Source organism: Centrocercus urophasianus, unplaced genomic scaffold, assembly GCF_019232065.1.
Source record: "Centrocercus urophasianus isolate 14NV4802_14NV808 unplaced genomic scaffold, USGS_Curo_1.0 seq_30, whole genome shotgun sequence".
In the NCBI taxonomy this organism is placed as follows: Eukaryota; Metazoa; Chordata; class Aves; order Galliformes; family Phasianidae; genus Centrocercus; species Centrocercus urophasianus.
Window position 1 is genome coordinate 6,038,650 of NW_024884867.1, and position 21,509 is coordinate 6,060,158.

The 21,509-nt window shown below is 51.4% G+C and overlaps 1 protein-coding gene across 7 annotated transcripts; it reads left to right on the top strand.

The window, feature by feature from the left end:
* The first annotated feature begins 12,602 nt into the window (after positions 1-12,602).
* CMKLR1 (chemerin chemokine-like receptor 1) lies at positions 12,603-21,059 on the top strand. 7 transcript variants are annotated; one of them, XM_042828867.1, is made up of 3 exons: positions 12,603-12,719; positions 14,018-14,211; positions 17,652-21,059. In XM_042828867.1, exon 3 carries the CDS (start codon positions 17,710-17,712, stop codon positions 18,790-18,792), a length of 1,083 nt encoding a protein of 360 aa, XP_042684801.1. In that variant the 5' UTR covers positions 12,603-12,719; positions 14,018-14,211; positions 17,652-17,709; the 3' UTR covers positions 18,793-21,059. The 7 variants fall into 7 exon arrangements, with proteins under 7 accessions (XP_042684801.1, XP_042684799.1, XP_042684803.1 ...); XM_042828865.1 differs by having other exon boundaries at positions 17,655-21,059; XM_042828866.1 differs by lacking the exon at positions 12,603-12,719 and adding an exon at positions 12,832-12,847 and having other exon boundaries at positions 17,655-21,059.
* Positions 21,060-21,509: the final 450 nt, after the last annotated feature.

Below are 21,509 nucleotides of genomic sequence, written 5' to 3' on the forward strand. Positions count from 1 at the left end.
TCAGAGCAGGAGCTGCTGCTGTACTGCGCGCAGCTTGCTACAGGCAGCCTGCCTTTCCTTGCTTCCAGAAAGGCAGAATCTGCCCTTTTTGTGCTCTTTGAAGTGCTCGTTGTTTTTTACCAGGACTGACAGAAGCAGCTTGGTGATTTTATTTCAGCCAGCATTCCTGCAAAGAGACCAACAGCAGCTCTGCTCTGAGACCCTCAGCAGCAAATGGAGCCCGGGGCAATTCCTGCAGCACAACTGCCGTGTCCTCCGACTGCTGCAGCCTGTTAGTGCTGGAGGATAAATGGGGGGGGATAATTAATATCTGAGGGCTGAGCAAATACAGCAGCCCTTCAAGAGAAAGATGTGACAGAAATGTGTGTTTTCTTCAGTGCCAGGGCACTGGAGCCTAATTACAGAATTAATTACAGAGCGATGATGTATTTTCCTTTTGAAATGGTTGTGAAATGCATTTAAAAACTGGTGACCAGTTAAACTTGATGCTATAGAAGAGAGTGATGCTGCTAGCCAGAAATGCCTGGTGTCTCATCCAGGCTGTGACACCTCTCAGCAGCCTTAGAGCTGTTGGGTTGCTGTGTACACAGTGCATTGCAATTATCTATGATTATTTCAGAGATAGCAAAGGGGCATCCCAAAGAAGACTGTAGGAAAGGGCAAGGGCACAGAGAGCATGAAGCCATAGCCCTGGAGCAAAGGTTTGGCCACTGGAACATCCTCAGAGCTCTGGATATGGTTGAGCACAGCCCTATCAGGAGCTGGAGGGCTCTGATGGGGGGCCTCAAGAACCTCCAGGAGGAATTGGCACTCCAGGAGGTGCCGTTGGTTTTGTGCCCACTGCAGGTGGATGCTGGAAGCACTGCCATGGTGTGATGGGAAATGCGACCCGAGATAGTTTTTATAATAAAACTTGAGGCTGAATGGGGTGAATGCGGGAGTGGTGGGATCCCCGTAGCCGGTAGGTGGCACTGACTCATTTCGCTGCTCAACAGAAGCCTCCCAGCGTTGCGGCTTTCCTCCTGAACCCTGACACCTGCAGCGTTTAGAGGCAGCTATCATTAAAATCCGTGTTCTAAGACTGAGCGCGGCTCTTGCTTCCTTTCGGCACTGTGTGTCCCAGGATAAAATTCCCACTGTGCGCACAAAGGAGGTGTGGGGTGATCTGCTACTGATGCTGCCAGTGCAGATCTCTCCTATTTCTGGAGCTTGCACAGTAAGCTGTAAGGCTGATCCTTGCAGCAATCCTGCATCCTCCCAGTTTCCATCAGGCAGTTTGCATGGCTTCCTGTTGTGTTTTTTTTCTTCTTTTGCTGGGGAAGGGGCATTGTCTGAGAGCCGTGGTGCTGGGAGGGAATTCCTGGCTGTGGAGGCAGAGCTGCATACTGGAGTGTGGGATTTTAATCAATGAACAGATGGGCAAGTAAGAGATGAAATGCTTGGTGGTAAAGCTGTCAAACCCGGGTCAAAGCAAGGTTGTTGTGAAAAACGGTTCTGACATTCTCAGCTGCTCCGCTCTCGTGGCAGAGAGAAACCACATCCTAGCTCAAGTGCTAGCGAGCAGCGCAGAGACCAAAGGGCTTTTAATTAAAGAGAAGATAGAAGGGTGAGCAGAAAGCTAAAGCGAGAATACTTCTAGCTGCAAACTAAAGACGCTGAGCGAGAGGGCTCGGGCTGTGAGTGATTTAAGCTTTTAGTGTGAGCATCCAAGGAGCACAAACGCAAGGCTGAATGGAGAGCTGAAAACAAAGCTCTGAGTGCAGGAACAGAGGGCTTTGTTGGCGCTCCTAATGAATAACAAGGAATGAGCTTCTCAGACAGATTGGTTTGCAGCAATGGGAATGAATGGACAAAAGGAAAACTTTCAAAGCAATCTGGCAGCTGAGCTCAGTGGGATTTTTAGCAAAGCTGGGATGGAGCCGTGCAGAACAGGGAGGGCCCGAGCGAGGCAATGTGTGGGTATAATGAGAGATGCAATTCAGAGAGAGGAAGGAATAAGGAATCCCATCGGTGCGGAGGAAAATCGTTTTCATTATTGCACTTGTGGTCAGTGCTGCTTTCCAATCAGCTGTGCAATATCGCTGGTCTGGATGTCGGGAAGGCTTTGGGGCACTGAAATCTTTATCCAAATGTAGCAGGAATGCCCCTGGTCCTGTCCCCAGGCACGAACTGGGGTGCTGCAATGCACGTCCCTGGGCCCCTCTGCCAATGAGGGGCTCTCCTGCTATGGCCTGCGGTCCCCAAAACCCATGGGTTCCCTGCTGCAGGGGGTCAGCAGAGGGGCAAGGTGGGTGCTATGCACTTATTTCCAGCCTGTCCTTGAAGCTGCTGTGGAAATGCTGACTCTAATCAGAGTCCTTTTGGACTTAACTGCCACATAGACTTGACTAATGTGACGCCACACCAGGCAATCTGGAATTATATTAAACCTGGGAGTTACTGCGGGGGTGATTTGCATGTCAATAGCAGAAGGGAAATCGCCTCCCCCTGCCTCCTCTCTGTGCTTTCAGTGCCAGATACCCCCAGCTCTGTGGCCGTTTAGCTGCTTCTCGCAGCAGCCAAGCCCTCGGGGAATAATGAGGGCTTCTGGGGCGTGCTCAGCTCATTTCTTGCTTTTACTTCCCTGCTCCCTGGCTGAGTGACGGGCTTGTTCAGCTAGAAATACATGGGAGCAATGCTGCTTAAGCTGCCCATCACTCTGGCACACTGTGCAGAGCTTCACTGATCTCAGATTACTGGGGAGCAAGGAAACCCTAGGTCATGGCACGCGGATGGATGCTTCCTGATAGGGGTAAAAGCCAGCTCCTGGTCCTTCCCAGCTGCTGCAGGAGCAAGGAGGAACGCTGTGTTCCCACAGAGCTGCTGGCTGGGGACTTGTCTGCAGGATACATCATCCCATACTTACAACTCCTGCACGCTCACAGTCTCCTGGGCTTGTAATTTAGGACAAGGAAGGCTAAAACAGGCAGGAGGGTAGGTGGTTTGTAGGAGTGGATTACAAAAGGAGCTGCTTTCCTCTGTGAGATTGTCAGCTCACCCCCTGCAAAGGTTGTGACAGCTGTCAGAGCTTGGGGAGGGGGCCCTGCATGGCGAGACAGTGAGTGGCTGATCTAGAAGGTGCTTTTGCCATCAGCCTGGAAGCAGTGCTTTAAGAACAAACCCCCAAAACCTACACTGCCTACGTCTAGAGATGACTAGAGCCTCATCTTGCTTTTGGTTGTTGTTTGCTTGTTTACTTGTTTTTTTCAGCTGAGGAACATTTTGGCAGCAGCAGGAAGAAGCAACAGAAAGAAGCCAGCCATCCCTGTCCTGCCTGCTTTGTTCTGGGGAACCAGGACCTGAGCCCCACAGCCTTGGGGAGCATAGAGGCAGAAACTGAGAGCGGAAAGTCCAGAGGCGGCTGTGTGCCATGGAGTGGTGGCTGCAGAACAGGGACATTTTTCCTTAAAGGTGCCTGGAGAGAAAGAGAGAGAGAGAGAGAGAGAGAGAGAGATGCTTGGTAACCGTGGCAACCACAGCAGCTGCAGGGATGCTGGGGAGGCAGCGACTGTGTGCTGGCAGAGGCTCCCGGGCTGCTCAATGCCCTCCTTGTGCCTGGGTGAGGGCTGGGGTCCCCCGGTGTGCCACCAGCACACAGGGCACAGCTTGGCCCTGGGGACAATGGGGCTCTCCCAGCAGCAGTCGGGTCTCCAGGTGTTCTTGTTGTGATCTCAGGAGCTGTGCACCACTTTTCTCAGCAGCTGTATTCAGAAACAAGCGAGGCAGAACATGGAATAAATGGATTTGCAAAGCAATCTGTGCTGTTCTTGGACCTCGGCACTGTTGAGCTTGGAAATACGGGGAGGGAGCAAGTGCAGTCCATGTTTTTTGTCATGCTCTTAATTTTCCTGTATGCTGCTAAATAAAATGTCCTCTGAAATTCTTCCAAATTAAAATCCAGGCTCGCCTCTCCCTGCCAGCAGCAGTGCAGCCCCTGTTATCCTCAGCAGCATGACTGCACCTTTATCAGGTTCCTCCAGCACTGTGCAGAAATCAAGGAGTTGTGAAACATTTCGCTTTATGCGGCTGCGTTTAATTACGGGGCAGACAGGATGGTAAATCTGTGCTTTTATGGCTGCTGAAACATTGTCTTCATTTCTGCTCCTTGCCTTGCAGCCCATCCCTGCCTCTGGCATGCCCCAGCCATGCCTACTTCCTGCAGCTCACGCTGAGCTCCCTGAGTGGGTGGGGAGCAGCATTTGGGGCATTTCTCCTTGTGCTGCATCATTCACGGGTTCCTTCTTGCATGTGTCATGCCTGTGACTGGAGGTTGGTCTCTCCTCTGGAGGTCTGGCTGCTTCCTCAGCCCAAATTAACAAGCACTGGATGCTGCAGAGAGCTGTAATTGCAGCTCGTCTGGGAACACTTCAGTGCCAGAAGCAAGTCATAGCCTCATCTTTTTTAGTTACTTCATTTGCAGACGTTTTATGGAGGCTCCTGCTGACATTTGGGTTCTGTGCCTGAGCAGGAGGCCAGGCAGCTCCTGGCTTCCCAGAACTGCTGATGGGATTCTGCGGGAGTCTTTGCTGCATTTGTGCTCTTGTTCAGCTATTACATTTAGTCTCCAGTGAATACAGAACTGACAGCTGGTAAAGATTTGCATATGGCATGAAATTAAGTGAGTTTGTTTTAATGTCTAATCTGTGCAAAGCGCAAATTTGGTTGCTAAAAGCCTTGCTTTGCCTTATCACTGATGGCACATCTGCTTCATGCATTGCCCTTTGGTTTCTGGAAGTTGTCTTTCTCTGTATCTTGCCAGGAAGAGGAACGGGAGTGGATCTCTGCAATCTTTCCTGTCCCTGCAGACACGCACGGTCAGGGGACAGGGCTGTGAGCACTGATGGATCTGTGGGTGTCCCTGCGCACTGCAGGCAGTGGGAACAGACGGCCTTTGGGAGGCCCTTCCAACTCAGATGACTTTATGGATCTAGAAGTCTTTGAGAGACGTGGTTAGCGGTATGGTGGGGATGGATTGGCTGTTAGATTTGGTGAACTCAGTGGTCTTGTCCAACCTTAATGATTCTGTAAGGTTACCAGGGCTCATCCCCTGGCGAGAGTCCTGGGGGAAAGTGGGGATAACCCAACAGTGAGCCCCAGTGCCCACAGCCTCTGCATTCCATGTGCGTGGTCCTTGCTTGAGATAAAAGAGTGGGAGTGGGTCTGATGCTCTGTGCAGGGCTGTGGGATCACAAGCAATGTGAATCCAGAAGCGAGAAACAAGTCTGTATGGGAGGTCTGACCTTTCTGAGCATGAAATCCAGGACCAAGAAAGCAAAACCCTCACACTTTGGCAAAGGATGTGAGTTTTTCTCCAGACTGGTTGGAATAGAATTTGGGATTGGAGTTGTTGTTGTTGTTATTCGTTCTTTTAATTTTAATTAACAGACAAGCCATTTAGAGGCTGGATGAGGAGCCAGGTAGGGGTGAAGAGGCAGAGCCATGGGGAACCAAAGACCCCATAGACCCTCATGTCTCAGGGAGCGGAGCAAGTCTTAGCAGGAGTTGCACCAAGGCTCTGGTGGGGCCATGCACACCTCTGCTTTATGGTGTTTACCCCAAAGATCCCACCATAGGTAAGTTTTCTGACTCGGGCTGATCCAGAGAAATCAATTCAATTAAAATGCATTGGGTGGGAGCACAGTATGGGGATGAAAGCCTGCGGCAGAGAGTTGTACATCCCTCTGTCTGCTGGCCCTGTGCTTTCCCTTCTCTAAAACCAAACCCCTTTGCCCGCTCCCCATTTGTCTGCAGTGTGCTTCTCGTCCAGGTCCTTGCATAAATCCAAACCTGAAGCTGGGAGGCTCTGCAAAGCTACTCTGCATGCAGCATCACCTCCCCTTGGGCTCCCCAGGGACCAGACTGCGACTCCAAATCGAGCTGATGGAAACTGGGGGGGTGGATGAGCCCTGGCGCGTCCCTTATTGCTGTGAAATTTGCTGTGTTCCTGTAAATTGCATTTTGGCCACGGCTCTTACAAGGAGTGCTGCTAAATATAAATAGGAGGCCATTGTTCTTCCTCGTGAGCATAGCTCTCATTTTTCTCTAATCCTCTGGCACAAAAATTCAAACGCTGGGGGTGGTTTTATGGTAGGGAGAGAAGATGCTCTTCACCCCTCCTCTCTCAGCAGTCGTTTTACAGAACTAGATAACGGAGTGGCCCCAGTGGAGCTGCTAATGGTGGGCAGGGACTCAGATTTCCCCACTGCAGCACCCACTTTTATTCTCAGTCCCTCCTGGAACAGTTCTGCCCTCAGCCCAGAGGATAGCGGTGCTTCGGGATGGTTTTATTTGATTCCAGCTTAGTTTGGTGCCAACTTAATTTGGTGCTGATTGACTTAATTTGGGGCCAGCTGCTTGCCTGTATTAATGGGGCAACGCTGGGTCTGCACATCATGCTCCCTCCCACCCATCCGTGCAGCCATCTCCCCACTCCATGCCTTCCCCTGGTGTTATACTGAGGTCCAATCAAGTCCTCTGCCTGATTAGCTTGCAAATATTCCTGCAGGTTTTCTTCCCACCTGGCAGCAATGCAGCAGAGATAAGTGAGGCTCTGGTGTCTCCCTGCTGCATATTTCCTCAGTAAGGCCACAGCAGGCACGACAGCACCATACCCAGGAATAAAGCAGAGAGCTGGAACCCAGAGCAGGGCTCTGCCCTACTCAGTTTGGGGGAACTGGTGCTGCCACTTTGGGTTGGTGCCCTATTGCATGTGAGAGCATTGCTTGTCCTGCTGTCAGCACACAGATCCTGGAAAATAACCACTTATTAAAGTAAATTAGCTCATTAATCAATGGAGGGGGAAAGAAAAGTAAAATTCTCACTCTGATCTGAGCCAGTAGTTCTTCTTTTTTATTTTTCCTCTCTCTTTTTCCCTGTAGGTCTGAACTTTGCTGGGCAGAGGCAGCTCAGCTGTGGACAATTCCTGCTCTGCTTCAAAAGCAGCTGTGAATCCTGCTGCAAAAAGGGGAAGGGGAACTGAGCTGGTGCTGAACAGAGACTCAGCTGGGGGTTGAGGACAAGGAGAGGAGTTGTGGGGCTGTTTGGAGCATGGTCTGAGTCCCAGATGCAGCCCAGGAAAGAGGAGGCACTGCTGGAGATGGGGCCCAAAGGATGAGCAGCTCCTCAGATTAAAGGGTTTGCCAACATCTACTGAGACAAAAGCCTTGAGGCTGCCATTAATTAACAAATTAGCTCATCAAGACTGTCCCTAATATGTCAAATAAAAAGCTGTCCTATTAGTTAAGCTAGAGCACGGGTTCTAATTTGCCTGCCAAAGTAGCACGTTCAGTGCTACTGATAAGAGACTCATTTAAACAGATAGTTCTGAAAGTTTCCTTTTCCCTCCTTGCCTCCCTCTGCACTTTGCTCCTTGCTTGCCCTGCATTTTGCTCCTGCCTGGGGCTGGTGCAAGCAGTGAGTTTTGCCCATTCACCATTTAGCAAATAAAACCCTGGAGTCCATTTGCACAAGGATGTGTCTCATATGAAGAAAAGAGTGGAGCAAAATAGGAAGTGTGGCAGTTATCATGGATGTGATCTATGATGCAATTTGGATGCAGGAGAAGGCAATCTGAAATCTGACTGCATTTCCTTCTCTTTTTATGGTGTGAGCACAGCCGGGTGATTTCCAATAGCGCTGGGGATGAAAGAATGATGCAGTCATGGCTCCAAGCTGGGCACAGACCTGAGCTGCATTGTGGCTTTGTGGCACCGAGGGGACCCGGGCTGCCACCATCCCCTTTGTCCCACATCTGCACCCAGTGGGACATGAAATCACTGTACCAGCACCATGAATCTCTGAAATTCACTTGGACCTCAGGCTGCTCCCTCTGATTGCGTTTTGTTGTTGTTGTTGCTGAATTATTAATAATCTTTTGGTGTAAAATGATGGCATTTTAAAATATCATTATGCCTCCTTGTCACAGGACATAAAGCAGAGGCAAAGCTGATTCAATTAACGGGGATGGAATTGGCAGCCCCTGCAGCAAAGGCTGCTTCTCACTGCTGGGCTCACTGCTCCTGTTGGGAAGGGATTGAATGGGAGCTGAGGCTTGGGTTTGTGTATCTCACCTTGTCTGTGTTGCTGCAGGAATGGGGCCAGCGCAAGAGGCCTTCTCCCTTCCCTTGCCTCCTGCCAGCAGATCCCACTCCCACTGCAACAAGAGCTGGGGAAATGGGAAGCATTCCCTGCTGTGCTGGGCACGCAGCTGCCAGGAATTGGTCCCCACTGACTCCTGGCATCAATCGTGCCATGGAGTTTATGGGGACTTTGTGCCAAACAGGTGATCGCAGAACCATAGAATGGTTTTGAGTTGGAAGGGACCCCCAAAGGCCCTCTGTTCCCACTGCCTGCAGTGCACAGGGACACCCACAGCCCCATCAGTGCCCACAGCCCCGTGCTCTGACCGTGGCTGTGTGCAGGGGTGGGGCAGCACCAGCTCTCTGTCAGTGGATGATGGTGGTGATGCTGTAGCCAAGTTTGCTCCGGGGTGCTCTCACTGCTGGGTAATGAGGCAGAGATTTACAGCTGCCTGCAGGAGAGGCGAGGGGCTGCACTCCCTCCAAAGTCCCCCATGGGTTAGATTAGGCTGTCTGCAAGGAAACTTAATTGATTCTTTAGGTTAAAGACTTTTCATCTGCGCAGACAATCCGAAGCATTAATTCTGTATAATGTGACACGGAACATTTGCGTGCAGCTCTCTGGCACAGCTTTTGCTCCCTGTGCTCCCTTTTGGGCTCTGATTTGTTTTCTTTCCAAGGCAAATTCTAGATCTGGCTTCCATCAACAACACTAATTAATCCCTTTTTAAATATTCTGACATTAATTATTTCTTAAATAATTTTCAGGAGCAGGCTTATGGCTTCAGGGTCGTACCATGCTGAGATCTGCACCCAGAGTTTGGGGCAGAAAGGAGACCAAAAATGACCTTTCACTGGGACTTCACAAAGTAAAACAGTGGCTGTGCCGCTTCCCAGCAACTGGTGGTGAGGAATGGGATATGAATGGGTTGAGTTGGGATGAGATGGAGTGGGATAGGATACAACAGGATAGGATGAGATGATTCCAAAACCACCTAATGGGTTCCTAAAACCAGTCTCTCTGTGTCCCCCCAGGCAACTGCCACTATTTACTCCATCATATTCCATCACCTTGATGGGAAAGGCATCAAACAGCTTCCTTCATTAACAAAATCCAACCTGACCTCAGTTGCTGGCACAGATGCTCACTTTCTGCTGCTAGCAGCTTTAATCACACATTTTCTTAATTTTGCCTGGGCTGTAAAAATGGGAACTTTGAGGTGAAACTAAAGGAACCCACATGCAAACTTTCACATTTTCAGTTCACCCTACCCCCAAACCTTCTTCTAAAGGTGGGCACTGTATGTTTCCCTGTAGGATGATGCCAATGATGGGCTGATGACAACCACAGACACCACCTGTAGGCATCATGAAGACACCCCTCTACTGAAGGCTTACTCTGAGCTATCATTTAAAGCAGGGCTGGTTGAAGCCAAATTCTGCTCAGCTGCAGCCTGATGAGGAACCACTGTGTACCCAGGGTCAATGATTGTCCTAGAAGTCCCAGCTGTTGCTCATTAACCCTCCACCTCATTAAGCAGAGAGCATGCTCCCTCCAGTGGGATTGGCCTAAGTTAGGTGAAAGAGATTCTTCTGTGAAACAAAGCTGAAAGGGAGGAAGATTTGGGGCTCTATTTGATGTCTATGGGTGAGAGGCAAAGCTGTGAGCCTGGGTAGAGAAGAGGCAAGAGTAGAGCAGAGTGGGCAGGCTGAAAGACCTCCTCAAGTAGCTGATGATGGATGGTGTGGAGCAGTGTGTCAGGACTATGGGCAATCAGGGCTCAGGATGTTTCATCCTTTGCTGCTTGTTTTGGCTGGAGCACCCTGCAGTTCTTGCTGAAGCTTAATGAGCCCCTAATGAGCTCTAGGAGAAGAAGTGCCATGTGCAGGAGCATGGTGCTGCTCCTCATCTTTGATTCCAGAGGCACTCATTCTCTCTTCTGTGGCTTTTAGTGCTCCAAAAGCTCTTTTGGTGAGAGAGCAGGGGCTGCATTGCTTCTGCAGGAATCAAATCCTCAGTGGGAATCTGGTGTAAAGAGCCGTCTCTGCTTGTAAATCCCTGCTGTTGGTGTCTGTCCATCACCTGCAGGAGGCATTTGAAGGTGAGGAACAAGGGTAACATAGAAAAGGATGCCCTATGCTGGGGCTTAAAATGAAAAACAAACTGCCCGTGCCCTGTAATCCCTCATCTCTGTGCTGGGAGCTGTAAATGGCTCTTGACACAAACATGGAGCTGCCAATGAATCGCTCAGTGTGGGCACATCCATCACTGCTAAGTGATTCCCCAATGATGGCCCCACAGAGCACCCATAGCCCACAGCATCAATGGCATTTGGATGCCAAAAGATGACCTCTGGCAGCATGCATCTTCTGCTTGTGATTCTGAGCACCCCCAGTGCCCAGCAGGATGCTTGAGCTGTGAAGGGAGCTGCGTGGCCCTGTTCAGGTATGGTAAATGCATCTTTTGTGTGGTGTAGTCTGAAGGAGGGTTTCCAAATCACTAGGCTGTGGATAAATGCACGAGGATTTAGCTTTGCAAGGCTCTGCTTGTGCCTTCATCGCCTCTTTTCGTGAGCTGGGTTAATTACCTCCAGTGGCTAATTAACTAATTGCGCCTAGCCAGCGCTGAGGGGAAGGGGTGGGTGGCTTTGGGGTTAAAAGAATACCTCAGGCTCACAAGGGTATATATAGGATGCCATCCTCACCCCAGCAATGGGGCGCAATGAATGGAAGGTGCAATGAATGGGGCTTCAGGGGGGTTCAGTGAATGGGGGTTGCAGTGGGATGCAATGAATGGAGCACGGTGCCTCCTGCAGCTCAACTTGCAGCAGCATGGGGCAGTCAGTGAGCACAGCCCTGCCTGCCAGCAGCCCTGCTGGGCTCTGTGCTGCTATTTATAAGCTGTGAGTTGCACAAGCTTGGGACTGTTTTTTCCGTGATTGTACCGAATCAGTGGAACATGGAAAGCGGAGTCGTCTCTTTGACATCCTGTATGTGGGCTTCTTTATTTTTGCAGTGAGCTTTCGTTTCCACTCGGATGGGATGCGGAGCAGGGCGTGTTGTCACAACAGGTCATGGAGGGAGCGATGAGCAACATGCAGCCCGCGTGGGAAACACAGGGAGAGGTGGGGGGTGTCTGCTCTGCCTTCTCTTTGCTGTTACTGTGACAGCTGCTGGGGTGAATCAGGCTGGTTCCCACCATCTGGGAGGTGCTGAGGGCTAGGAGGGGTTCCCAAGGCTCTGTGGCATCACAGTGTTCCTGGGAGGGAAAACCCAAACTGCAGAGCTGACACTTGGGGTGTGCTTTATCCCACGTCAGTGTGGTTTTTACCTTCACGTTTTGCTGAGCACAGGGATAAGGGTGTGTGAGCACGATCCCATCCCATCCTGCCCTACAGATGCCCTGGAAAGGACCTGGGGATAGGCAGATCCCATCAGGGCACATTGCTGTGCTCCTGCCCCAAAGTCTGCGTGGCTCAGATGTGTGGGATGAAGGTGTGCCCTGGGTTATGGGCTGGCCATCATCTTCCGTGGGCATACTGCTCCTGAAGACTACAGTGTGGTCTGATAAGCCTGGTGCATTTTTTTGGGAATTGTGACTGCTCGATGAGGGAGCTGCTGTCGGTGAATTCAGAGATGTGGAGCTGCTGGGCGTGCAAGGAGAGCATCCACTCCTTTGATGCTGAGTGTCCCCCTGGGAAGGGTCAGGGTGCTGGTGCTGGTTTGTCCAGAAGGTGTCATTATCGTGTATGTGAAAAGTGGGATCACTTCCCCCAAACCTGCTGCACACCCATGGCTGTGCTGTGTATGTGGAGCCCAACCCAGGGGTTGAGTGCTGTGGGGGCTGAAGGGGAGGAAAAGGGTTTTGCTTAGTGCCACATCAAGCACAGGGTGATTGGAACCTCCTGCTCTGCGGGGGTGGATGCTGAGCTGCTCAGTCCTCACTGAGAATGGGAACAGCCCCGGAAAACCGCCTGGCTGGGATTGGGATCGAGCTGGCCACGAGCAGGTGGAGCCCCTTCCGTTTGCTTTGCAGCCCCTGTGAAAGGCACACAAGGCTGGAGGTGCTATAGCCGAGCCTGGGGGTGCTGCTTGGGAACAGCTGAACCCCAATGGTAATAAAAGCCATGGGAGAAACCCAGACCCAAATGCAGCAGCAGCGTTTGGGAGCCAGATTTCACCAAGGGAAGTGACTCAATGTCTTGGAAGGAGTTGGGGGTGGTGGGAGGACAGGAGGGTGAGGGGGGGGGGGGGGAGTGCGGAGTGGGCTGGGGGCAGCTGGGAGCCACCTGGCTCTGTGGTGTCCCCCTGGTGTTGCCCAGCATTGCCCTGCAGCCCTATAGGGCCTGGCTGGGGGCCAGGAAAGGCGGCCTCACGGGAAGCGATGTACTGCAGGATCCCCGCCAGCTTTCCCACCCTCTCCCAGCTGTTGCTCATGGAGCCAAAACCACCCCGAGGATGCTGCTGCTGTTCCTTCCCCCTCCCCTTCTCCTTAAAAGCTGTCTGTGCCCTACGCCGCTGCCTGCAGCATCCTCACCGGGCTCAGCTCCTCTTCCTCACTGCCTTCATCCCAGAGCAGAGAGGGCTGTGGCAGAACTCCAGGTATTGGGTACCGGGAATGGAGGGGGAAGAGAGGAGAATTCACGCTGTGCCCCCTCCCCTGCTGACTCCTAGGGACCCTGTGCAGAATTGCTGCCTACTGCAGAAGTGGTGGCAGAGGTCCCACTGAGGTATGAGCATCAGCTCTACATGGTTTTGGAGGAGTCCCCAAGGCGGGGGGGGGGCGCCGGGCCCCCCAAGAAGTGGGGTGTCTCGCCCTGGGAGGGGTTAGGATGGGTCCCACTGACAGAGCAATGGGGAGTGGGGCAGCACCAGGCTGTGCTACGCCTGCATTGCAGCAAGACTGTGTTTCATTTTAAAAATATATACTTTGGGTACTTTGAAATACTTCTGGGAGCTGCTGAGATGGGAACTGCACTGCCCAAATGCATCAGGATGACAAAAGGGTTTTGCTCTGCTGGGCTGTGTGTTACTGCTCTCACCCCATGCCCAGGTCCCCCCTGCCCCCAGTGCCGCAGTGTGACGGTCATGAGCTGTTGGCAAATCCCCATCTGTGGGTGTTTGGGGGGGGGGAGGGGATCATGCAGCCTCCCGGGGACTCTTCTCTCTTCTCCTTTCTCCAATCTGAGAGCATCAGCAACTTTTCTCCTGATTCAGCCCCAGGGCAGCAGTTTTGTAACCCAGCACTATGCGAAGTGAGGATCGCAGCTGGGTCTGATTCCTCTTTCACAGCTCCTGGAGGAGGGACACACCAGTGTCACCACCTGTGCAGGACGTTGCATGTCCCTGCAGGTGTCAGTTCTCGTTGGGCATTGCTGATGCCACATGATGGGGTTTGTGGTGGTGGTTTTGCACTTTCACAGCTATTTCTGGATGGCTCCATGTGCACTCCACATCGGTGATGCTAGTGAGGAACCCAGTGATGGTCGGGCAAACCCCAATTTTTTCAAGCACAGTGACCACCATCTCCACTTGTGTCTCCATGTGATCCAGGATGAGGACACACTGCTGGATCCATCCCCACCTTTGTGCGTGGGTCACAGCTGCACCAACAGCTGGGATTAGTGAGGCAGGAATGTGTTCCCTTCCACCACGCACCCTGGGAACACTGGGGACAGCATGTGCCTGGCCCTACACCAGTGTGGAATGCTGAACTCCAAAAGGTTTGGGGCTGAGCATGATATGCGTGGCACAAGGAGCTGTCGTGTCCCCTCTGTGCACAGAGCCTCAAAATCACGGTCCCCATCCCCACATCCTGCCTCGCTACATCGCTTCCTCCTTCCCAAGCATGAGCCAAGCTGATGTCTGGTTGCATTTTTTTGTGTTTGTGTGTGCCACAGGCTGTGGTTTTGCTCATCTTCCCATCGGCAACGCGAGCACATCCTCTGTGGGATGAGAGAGCTCAGCAATAGCCACGGCTGCTGGTGGAGAAGTGACCAAACCCTGCGGCGGCCAACACAATCTTAACAGGGTGACAGCAGTGGGGATGGAATCTGTACGTGCACAGAAGGGCAGGGAGTTATCCGGCTGAGAGGTAAACACCTCTGGGTTTTGGTGTCCATGGGGTTGCACCTGGGTTGGGAGCGGAGCGATATCTGGGGCTCAGGGAGGGGTTGGCTGCAGCCAGCAAGAATTCTTTGCTTTCCCCATGGGGATGCAGCCAGCTGAGGGTTTTCTCCTCTCTGTTATTACAAAGTGGGTTTGGGGTTTGGGTAGGGGATGGTGGTGACCTATGGGGCCATGCACTGGGACTCTGTAGTAGGTCATCACTACTCTCACTTGCTTAGTTTTTTTGTCTGGCCCCAAAGTCCCCCCCATGCCTGAGCACAATCATGTCCCTCTGCCTGGCAGCAGCAGGGACAAATCCATTTCCTTCTCTTGTTTTCCTTCCTCTTTGCACCCTCTAAACTCTGATCTGCTGAGAGTGGCTCTGCAGGTGCCACATGAACCTCCCAATGGTGTCCCCAACCATATGCTTGGCTTTGTCCCCAAGCAGCCACAGTGTTGTGCAGAGCACCCCAGTTGACACCGTCAGATGGGGTGCAAATCCTCCTTGTTTGCAGCAGGAATAGCTCCCACCATGGGGCTGTTGTGTTTCCAGCCATGCCATGCAGCTGACTTGCTGGCACTGTGCTGTGCAGCTGGCTCCCTGCAACGTGCAGGGAATTGGGATGCATCCCCAGGAGAGATGCTCATCACACAGTGCTTATTGCAGCACTCAACCCTTGTCCTACACTCAACAGTGGGTGCTGCGTGATGTGGGGCTGGTGATTTTCCTTTTGCTTAGCTTGGTGATGAGTGTTGTGTTTTGAGGTCCAACACAGTTTCTGGGCAGAGCAGAGTGTGCAAGCTGTGACCCCACGCTGCTGTGTCCCTGCACTGCTTCCATGGACCGTCCCGTCCCAACCAGACGTGTGCAGCGCTGCCCAGAAAAAACACTGACTCATGCTGTTATTCTGTCCCACCCTGGGCACAGCCGGCTTTTTAAGGCTGCCTTTTCCAGTTATTCCTTTTTTATCTGCCTGTTCGCAACGCAGCCTCTCTCGAGGTCCTGGCACCCAAGCACCGTGGATGCAGGTAGGGCTCTGTGCCTCAGTTTCCCCTCTAAGAATAGGCTTTGCCTCCTCCCTCTGCCAATGGGGTTGCAGATTGTGGGGCTGTTTCTGGGGATTTGCAGGTGCCTGGATTTGGGAGATGTGGGGTGTAGGGGGATGTCAGCAGTGTGGGACTCCCCACAAGCTGTTCTTCTCCATGACATCACCATGCATCCAAGGGGGGCAATCTTGAGAGGTCAAAGATGCCTTACGGAGATGCCAGGAAATTTTTCTGCATGCACGTAACCTAAAAATAGGGCTTGGGTGTGCAGTTCCAGCAGACTTCTCTGGATGTTTAGCAGCAGTGAGGTCTGAGCTCTTGTTATGGGCGTTTTGATGGTGCCCAACTCGCACTCAGGACTGGGAACATCAAGCTGGGATGTCATTGCCATGGCAGCTGCCAGCTGAAATAAGTGAGAACTGGAGCTGGTCATCATACCCCTTCCCCTGCATTCCCACACCCCCATACCAGGCTGGGAGGGAACTTGGGACTCAGGGCTTTGGTGTGGGGCAGCCACAGGGGGACGCAGAACCACTGCTTCACCTCACAGCTTGGGTGAACATGAGAGTCTGGCTTCTGCAGGGTATGAGGATGTCCTGTGTTCAATGGGGACATGGATGCACAAGGAAGGAGATGCTGATTCCTAAGCATCCCCACGGCCAAGTGCAAGGATAAGGCAGACCCGTGTATTATTTTTTCTTCTGGCTGCACTCCCCCGTTTCCCCACTCACATCCGTCCTCCCAGCCGCGGAAGCTTTTTTTTTTTTTGCCCAGTAAAGCTGCATTTGAAGGTTTCTGCTGTTCTCTCTGCTTCCTGTTGCCGTCCCAAGAACAACAGCCCTGACCTCATCCTGGCCGTATGCGGGGCCGCCCCGAGCTCAGCCCTATGGGGGTCCCTGGCTGAGCACAGCTGTGTGAATTACAGCTTTTGGATTATTTGGGGCAGATCCTGTGCTCATTTTTGCGGAGGTAGGAGGACAGAGATGAATAGAGAACAGCGCATAACGTGGTTTTGGCTCATGCTAAGCATTTGCAGCCCAGAAGGAACGTTGAAACATGATGATGTGTGGGTTTAGTTTGTTGGTTTTGTTTTGTTGCTGTTTTGCTTTTTCAGACACACTTTATGGGGTATTTGCAAAAGGGAGAAGAAATGGACTTGGGGTTTCTCAAGCCCAGGCTGGTATGGATGGGGCCAGGTGCCCCTTGCTTGTCCTGGCACTGGTGCTCATGGCTGCAGCACAACCATGCAGAGCATGTCCTGTAGCACTGCTTTCAGCTGGGTCTGGGGAATGTCCTGCACATCAGTGTTAAAAAAACTGAGAGGGAAAGGGGAGGGAGAGCAAAACAAACAGGCAATTCCAATCAATGGTCCATAAAGCACAGCTTTGAAATGTTGAGCTGAATGTCATCACATTGGAAAGTGATGGTACAGGAGAGATTTTTCCATGAAAAATGGGTGAGTGGGTACAACTTGAAGAGGGGGGAATGCCAGGGGTTGAGAAGTGGGATCCCTGTGGGAAATGGGGATGGAGCAGCATTGTGTAACCCACAGCTTCGCTTTTGGGGAGGTGAAGCCATGTGCTAAGGGTGTGCAGGGGCAGGGCCAGCTCAGGGCTGTAATTGGTGTCCTGTCCCATGAGCACCTCTCCTGGGGCTCCATGAGGGGACTAGGATGCACTAAGCAACCTTTTGGCTGTGAAATCCATAGACTGTGACATGGATGGGATGCCCACCAGCTGCTTGCTTGAGGATTTGTTCACCCTCAAATCTCTGCATCCCGATGGGAGTGCCACTGAGGGCAGGAAAGGGCAGAGAGCGGTGGGGCTGCTTGGGAAGGAACTTGAGGAAAAGCCCATGGAGAAACAATAGCTTATTGTGTAAACACATGGGGGCTTGGGAGTGGTGCTGGCAGGAGGACGATGCTCAGTTCAGCACTGCACAGCCTGGATGGGTTTGAGGTGCAGAGCCCCGGAGCTGTTAGCAGGGAGCAGTGAACATGCTTAATGGCTGGCAGAGCCCAGTTTTGGCTAGTGGCAAATATAGTGCTCACAGTTAGCATTTTGCTCAGTGCTTGGGAGAAAGAAAGAGAAAAGCTGTAGTACTTTGCAGTTTGGAAAATCTCAAAGCTGTTAGTAAGCCTAATAGTAATTGTTTCCTTGGGAATAAGTAGGCAACAGACCTGCTTTTGTGAGTAAGGCTGCAGCCATGTCCTGGTGAGCACAACCAAGATGAGCTCAGCAGCTCCCAGAGCTGGTGCTTCTCCTGATCAGCACATAAACATTCCAGACAAGCCCCAGCAACTGAGCTGGACCCAAGGGATGCCCCAGAGTTTCCAGGGTCATCCTAGCCATGCTTTGATCTAACACTGTGTTTGCTTAGCAGGGCATTGCCATCTGGAGAGGCTGAGACTGACTGGACACTGATTTGTGCACCAACCATGGCGCTTTCCAATTTATCTGATTACTCTGATGACTCTGACATCTATGACTACTTGGATTACACCTATGAAGAGCCAGGCAGCGTGTGGACAGGCCCATCCTATGACCCAAAGGACGTTGCGAGGATCCTCTCAGTTGTCATCTACAGTGTGTCCTGTGTGCTGGGCATCCTGGGGAATGGCCTTGTCATAGCCATCATCACTCTGAAAATGAAGAAGTCAGTCAATGCCATTTGGTTTCTCAACCTGGCCGTCGCCGACTTCCTCTTCAACATCTTCCTACCCATAAACATTGCGTACACAGCCATGCGCTACAACTGGATCTTCGGGACCGTCATGTGCAAGCTGAACTCCTTCCTCCTCATCCTCAACATGTACACCAGTGTTCTTCTGCTCACCACCATCAGCTTTGATCGCTATGTGTCGGTGGTTTTTCCCGTCTGGTCTCAAAACCATCGGTCGACCAACCTGGCATGCATGGTTTGCCTGATCATCTGGATGGTTGGTATCATCATGAGCTGCCCTTCTCTTGTCTTCCGAGATACAGCACAAGCTCGCAACTCTATCATTTGTTTCAGCAACTTCTCCCTGTCCAGAAATAGGTCTTACCAAGCACTGGCACTAGTGAGACACCGAACAGTGAACATCACCAGGCTCTTTGCTGGGTTCCTCCTGCCCATCACCATCATCACCTTCTGCTACATTTCCATTGCCTTCAACCTGCGTCGAAATCGCCTCGCCAAGTCCAAGAAGCCCTTCAAGATCATTGTCACCATCATCGTCACCTTCTTCCTGTGCTGGAGCCCCTACCACCTGTTGAACATCCTGGAAACTGAGCCTGACCTGGTCCCACGCTCTGTATTTGAGATTGGCATCCCCATCACCACGGCACTCGCTGCCTCCAACAGCTGCATGAACCCCGTCCTCTATGTCTTCATGGGCCAGGACTTCAAGAAGTTCAAGGTGACCATCCTTTCCAGGCTGGTGAATGCACTCAGTGAGGAGACGGGCCACTCCAGCATCGTGCACAGGAGCTTCTCCAAGATGTCTTCGATGACCGAAAAGGAGACAACTGTCCTCTAAGTCTGGATGCTCATGGGATGGCCACAGTCCTCCGGGGCCACCCATGTTCAGCACCATGATGGTGGAATGGGCATGGTCTCATGCAAACAGTGCATGCTCTGACTGATTACACTGCCTAGGCATGGAGACCTCTGTGTGTGTGGCCTGTGCTCCTTGGCCGGGGCCCTCTTTTATTTTCCAGAGACATCTGCAGCTTGGAGGAGATGTAAGCAGCAGTCTCTGCTGCCTGGAGGTGCCCACGGATGGACAATCTGTCCCAGCTGGAGGTGACAAGAGCTGGGTTATGGGGTGCACTGTGAGGACAGCATGTGCTGGACAGTCTTGTGACAAAGACAAACAAAAAAGCAATAAGGGAAAGCAGGTGAATATATTATTATGGGATGTGTCTGAGGGGGCACCTTGGCTTCCTGGGTGGGTGGATGCCACCCACCATGGCAATACAGTGACTGTGCCCCATGTATGCATATAGCCACTTATTTTAAATCCTGACATGTACTGGTACTAGAGCAATGTTTCTAACTGTGATGTGAGCACTGTGTACCCAGCAGAGAACGCTGCAATAAACACAATGCTCACCCAAGGGCTCAGCCCTATTGCAGAGCTGATTCTGTGCCTCCGTTCTGCCCAGCAAAGCAGTGCCACAGGGACGTGGGATGGTTCATGGGCTCAACCAAGTGGAAAGCTGGCAGCAAAAAGAGAGAGATGTGTCCTGGAGGATCCTTGCAGAGTGCTCTGGTAATGGCCAGTCGAACCAGTGTCTCTATCCAATTTCATGCACAGTTAATTTGGGAGGTAATTCACGAGTTGGGCTTCTTGGTAGTGACAAGGAGGTGGACACTGGTGTTACCCTTATTTATGGGCTGATTTCTTCATGTCACCCACAGTGCCTGCAGTTCCCAGGAGAAGGAGGAAGGGCCATATACTCATGGTTAGGGGGGCACATTGGGTGTCCCTGGGAATCCCAGCACTTATTCTGCTCACAGGTATGCACAAAAACTGGGATATTAATTACAAACAAAAATCAAAAAAGGGCAAGCACTTCGTACAGTATGGGGGGAACACAGCCATGTCCCCATTCCTGCCCCCAGCAGGAACAGGAATGCTCCCACTGTGTTTTTTGGTAGCTGAGTTTTGCAAGCCCGTCTGTTATCCCTGCAAACAACTTTCCCAAACCTTGGTGACTTGGTACATAACCTTGGGTTAAATTATCATTACAGACAGCTTTGGAAAACTAATATTTGCATTCATCTTCGTAGATGTTTGCCTATTTAAAGTGAAACCTGTTTTACATACAAATACCCCTCTATGTGTTGAAGCAGGGAATGACTGCAAGCTTTTCAGCTTCGTCCCAGATCTTATTAATGATTCTCAGTGCTAAACTGGGGAAAGACAGGGAAACAGTAGGGTCAGACTGGAGTCACTTCATGCCTTTGGGCTGTGACAGCCCTAGCAGCATCCCATTATCATTGTCACCTCTTTAATTTGGTCACGGAGGACCCAAATGTCTCTTTAGGAAAGGAAAAGATAAAGCTGACTGAGTCCTCCCCCATGCTTGTGGCATCCCAACGTGTTTTCTGTCAGATGGACTCTGAGGAACGCTCTGTTCTGCTGATTAAAATGGGAGTCATTAACGACAGCAGCAGGCTCAGTGGTGGACTGGGAGTGCTGAGCATCCCACCCAACTCCCACTGCAGCTCCATGTGTTGGGGATGGAATCTGGCACACATGCACTGGGTACATTTAGGACTGAAGGTTTTATGGCAGCACACTGCTGGACAGGAGAGATCTAGGTACTGGGCCCCCAGACCTGGGACCCTCATCACCATTCCTGGACCACCCTATACATCCATTGAACCCACAATCTCCCTTCCCTGGGGACACCCATCTCCATCCCTGTGTTGCCAGTTCCCTTCCCTGGGACCTTCAGTCATCACCCCCAGGACCCCACTTTCTTCCATCTCTTCACAGCTTCTGGTCTGGGTTTCATTTCACGCAGCCATTTGGGAAATTACTGCAGAATATACCAAAATCATTTCTGTAGAACACATTACCATCCTTTAATGACTGTTCTTTTTCAATTAGCTGTCAGAGCCTTGAAATAAAGCTGTGCTTTACTTCCCCGGTAAATCTCACCCTTTATTTGGAAATGGATTTTGGGAAAGAAAAAAAAAAACCAACAAAAAAAACCAGAATAAACATGCTATCATCTCCCTCTCCCCAGCTCCAGGCAGGCCGGAGACATGTTTAAATTATCCCCCACTGCATTCAGGCAGATCATCAACTGTAAATTTTACAGAAAATAGTAAAAACGATAAATAAACATGCTTCTTTTGTAGGAGGTGAATATTACTGCTGCTCAGATTTATCACTCTCATCTCCCATACATTTTATAGCTTTTGTAAAAGTGCTGTCACAGCTTCTGTGTTATGCTGCTTTAGGTGCTTTCTCCCCCCTGTTCAAGGAGCAGCATGAGCTTAGTGTGCAATTTAATTTAGGAGGAAGAGGAGTCCTGCTTGAGGGCTCAATTCATCCCAAGAAAATGCCTTTGGCATGGCTGGGAAGAAAAACACTCCCTAGCCTATCCCTTCCCATTCCCATCCCATGCCTATTCGTTTCCCATCCCCATCCTTGTTCCATCCCCACCCTCATGCTATTAGATTCCTATTCCCATCTCCATCCCCATCCTTGTCCCATCCCCATACCCATGCTATCAGATC

What these genes read in the sequence shown, in the direction of transcription:
- CMKLR1 (XM_042828867.1), top strand. Translation starts at nt 17,710, where the DNA reads ATGGCGCTTTCCAATTTATCTGATTACTCTGATGACTCTGACATCTAT.